The 4015-nt window shown below is 45.9% G+C and overlaps 1 protein-coding gene across 1 annotated transcript; it reads left to right on the plus strand.

Moving 5' to 3' along the window:
* Positions 1-2028: 2028 nt before the first annotated feature.
* LOC145617047 (uncharacterized) lies at positions 2029-3296 on the plus strand. Its single transcript, XM_081671747.1, has 4 exons — positions 2029-2428; positions 2504-2641; positions 2710-2817; positions 2892-3296. Exons 1-4 carry the CDS (start codon positions 2282-2284, stop codon positions 3294-3296), a joined length of 798 nt encoding a protein of 265 aa, XP_081527873.1. The 5' UTR covers positions 2029-2281.
* The last annotated feature ends 719 nt before the right edge of the window (positions 3297-4015 follow it).

A 4015-nucleotide genomic window follows, 5' to 3' on the forward strand; every position in this document is an offset into this window, starting at 1 on the left:
AACCATTATATCGGTGCCTTATCGAACCATTATTTCGGTGCCTTGTTATGAGCCAATACTTAGGCGCTTTAAGCTAAGTGAGACGATCTTTCATCAGGTCGATCACTTAATGCAATCGCAATCGAGCTGACTAAATCATGTCAATTTTGCTTAAAGGGGCTAACTGGCGTACCAAGGAACCCAAACTGCTAAAATAGGTCCAAAAAGTCATAATGTAGGGCCCAGCATCTTGTCACCGCTCCAGCGCCAGCCAGAGACAACTGTCGCCAGCAATCGCGCCTGTCGCCTCGCGACAATCCTGTCGTTTTGCGACAGAATCGGGGTTTTAAAACCCGTCTTCTTCTTCTTTCTCATTTGCTGCTCTGCTTTGTACGTTTTTCACAAAAAAACTTCAAATTGCTCGTTCTTGCTCATTTTTCAACCAAATTCGCTCAAACTTGTTGCAAATCGAAGCTTTTCTCATCTATTTTCCCGATCTGTGTAAGTTTTGCTCAAACTCTACTCGGTTTTTGATGAATTGTGCGTTCTTTGTTCGCGAATTTCCGAAAAATTCGAAAATGTTCTTGCTTAATTTGCTTTGTTCGTTGAATTTTATGCCTTGAATTTGTTTAATTATGCTTGTATATTGCCTTGGGAGTATTTTGAGACTTGTTTGACTCAATTTGGTGAAGAAACGAACAATTCACCATTGTTGAACCTCTTAAGGTCGTGAAGAACAATGTGACTCGTTCTTTGCATTTTTACTACTTTTCCTTATACAATTTGTCACAATATTTATCATATGTTTGCAAGAAATTGTTTGTTTGCTTGAAAAATTCTTACATGCTTAGTTGAATTTTTGCTCTGTTTTAGTACCACGTACTCTGTTTTGCGAACATAGTATCATGCGGTCTAGGCGAACCTTAGATACTGTAGAGCCTTAAAATTAATTATTTTTATATACTTTAGCATGGCTAGACGACGTGGTTCTGGCTCTCGATCGAGAGACTAGCGCCGAGAGGACGAGCCTACCAGCGAGGGCGAGGACATTCCTTCTACTTCCAGGCTGGGTCTCATGCCAGATTGGGACGAGCGCACCCTTTTTCACGTACCAGTTCACCATCTGTCAGAACGAGTCCGACGTGGTCTTGCAGGTGGGAGGACCCGTAGCCACGGCTCGGGTAATTCCACCATCGGTTCTCTTTACGACACCTTCATCAGCCGAGATGAGGGTTTGCGTCGTCTTTGGGAGTCATGTGGGTTGACTCCTCTTCTTCTGGCCACCCGGGCCATGTTTTCATACGACGGGGGTAACCTCGTCGTTCGATCTTTGGTGGAGTTCTTTTGGGACACCACCAACCTTCCACTTTCCCTGGGGTGAGATGACGGTCACTCCAGCTGACTTCAGCCTCATCACGGGGTTAGGGTTCCAGTCTACTCCTCTGCCGTTCGACACCGACATCACTGTCTATTCGCCGGAGGTTCAGGTTTTGTTGGGGCCGATTGCTGTTCGGGCCCAGGTTGAGGCTCAATCGGGACAGATGAGTTCCCGATGCATTCGTCGCTGCACATTGGCTGCAGCTTTCGAGGATGATGCCACTACCCAAGAGCAGCGGGTGCGCATCTTTGTGCTGATCTTGCTATCAGGGACGTTTTCCCCTGATCGAGGTAGTAGAGTACTTCTTTACTACCTGTCCGCCGTTCGCGACCTCCACCTGGTCGGGACATATGACTGGGCCAAAATGGCCTATGCGGACTTTCTACTGGGCCTGCGGCGTTCTTGCCGTCACAGGGCCTTGTCTGGAGAGGTGGCACTTTCCAGCTTTTGGAGGGTCGTAGAGGTATATCTCTTTTCCTTTTTGAGATTTAGCTCTAAGTTAGAAGCATAATCTTTACTGACTTTTACCTTTTCATATAGATCTGGTTCTACGAGTACTTTCCCTCAATTGCGCCTACGAGGCCTTCTCCTCGCGTGCTCCCCGTTGCTGCTAGTTGAGGAGGCCGTAGAGGTCCGCCGGAGGTGTTACGCCTTCGAGAGATGATCCTCTCGGTAAGTTTTTATAACGATTACTTTTTCTCTTATCACTTTTGGTATTAGTTCCTTACATAGTGATCTTTGTAGGAGCCCAGCCCGGTCTATCGACCCTGGGCTATTTTTCCTATTCCTGCGCTGGCGGCGCAGTACACTACTGAGCGTCGTTATTTTCTGGGGACGTACGACGCGGTGGTCTACCTAGGGGAGAGGGTAGCCATTCAATACTCCTCAGACGTCTTCGTCGTTCCTGCTCCTCCACCCCGGCATATGTTCCACGATGCCTTGCAGCGGGATCGATTTAGTGGGTCTTCTCGGGGTACTCCTTGGAGATCCCACATTCTCCTCGAGCAGAGTTACGAGGAGGATCTACTACCGTTGCTAGCGCCGGCTCCCGTCCTTTCAGAGGAGGCAACGGTATGCTTTTATTTACTTGACTTGTCTTTTATTAGGTAGCCCCCCAAGTACTTTATGACCTTTTATTTTTACCAGGCCGGCCCTAGGGAGTTCATTCCCCCGAGGATGTCCATACGCTACCAGGGCATGTACGGGCCGATCGAGGAGCTCATTCCACCGGCTCCAGAGGGGGAGCAGTTTGTGGAGCGCTCTATTCCCCGTCACCAGACTCGGGTAAGTAACTTCAAATATCTTATCTTCATGTTTGCTTATAGTTGTTACTGACTTAGTTGCTTTGGCAGTTTTCTCGCGAGGTGGTGACAGCTATGGCTAGGTGCATAGACGCCTTTCGCAGCCAGCTCGTGAGGTTGCGGAACCGTGCTACCTGTTGTAGCAACGACGCTGAGGAGGTATTTTTTTTTGCATTTAATATTTTTATCTTGCCTTTTACTTTGTGTTTGCTAATTTTGATTTACTCTTGCAGGGACAGCCTATTCCTTCTCCACGCACTCGGTCGAGTCCCGAGCCTAGGAGAGAGACTACTAGGTCCGACTCGAGGCGTCGTCGGACTACTTCAGGTGGTCGGGGTGGTCGTTCTGAGGCCGCCGTTGTAGAGGACTCAGCATCTTCTCCTGAGGATGCTCCGACCGGGCCGACCAGCCGAGGTGGGATGGGTGGTGGGACGTACGAGGTTGGCTCGTCATCGCAGCAGCCTTTGCAGCCCCAGCCTCTTTCCGTTGGGTACCAGGGTAAGGTTAGATGGCCTGGCCCTGAGTTGCGGTTTCCGCCGACTGGCGATTCGGGGGATGGTGATGGACATACTTCACGGAGTAGGACTTTCTTTGACACTTTTGGTGTCCCTCACCATTTGCGACCTCCTGCACCGTAGTTGTACCTGTATTTTTATTTATTTTGACTTTGTAGGACTTTGTCTATTTTTATTTATGACTCATGTATTAGACACTTTGTACATATGTGCTTAATATTTATTAAACATTTTATCTCTTATTTTATTTTTTCATTTTATACGTGCGTGTGAGTGTGTGAGAAAGTATAATTTTTGCGTAAAATTTCCGTCATTTTTAATATTAGTGGAGGGTACCGACTTTCTCCCCCAAAAAAGAAAAAATGAAAAAAATAAAATGAAGGAAAAAATGTATAGTTACTAAAAATAAACCTAAAATTAATTAAGCTTAATTTAAGTTAAAATAAAATAAAATAATAATAAGGATAAAAGCGAAAAATAATAATAATAAGGATAAGTCAAGTCAAAGTTGAATTCGAGCACGTAAAACACGGTTTTCAACGCATAACAATTGTCGCTGCTGAAAAAATACTGGCGCCGCGTAATTACACCTGTCGCCACGCGACAGCCTTTGCCGCCACACGACAGACTTGTCGTTTGGCGACAGAGTTAATTGTCCTAATTCTCACAGGAGTTGAATTCTGCTGTGAAAAAAAACTTATAAATAGCCCCCAGAACTTACGTTTTCTGCATAATTTGACCAGATTATTAATTAAGTAAATTAACTAGTAATCATGCCTTTAGCTAAAAGAACTTTTTGCGGATATATGAATGAGTGGTGTCGTCTTTTAACTTCGAAAGAG

Source organism: Chenopodium album, chromosome 26, assembly GCF_948465745.1.
Source record: "Chenopodium album chromosome 26, dcCheAlbu1.1, whole genome shotgun sequence".
NCBI classification, from domain to species: domain Eukaryota; kingdom Viridiplantae; phylum Streptophyta; class Magnoliopsida; order Caryophyllales; family Amaranthaceae; genus Chenopodium; species Chenopodium album.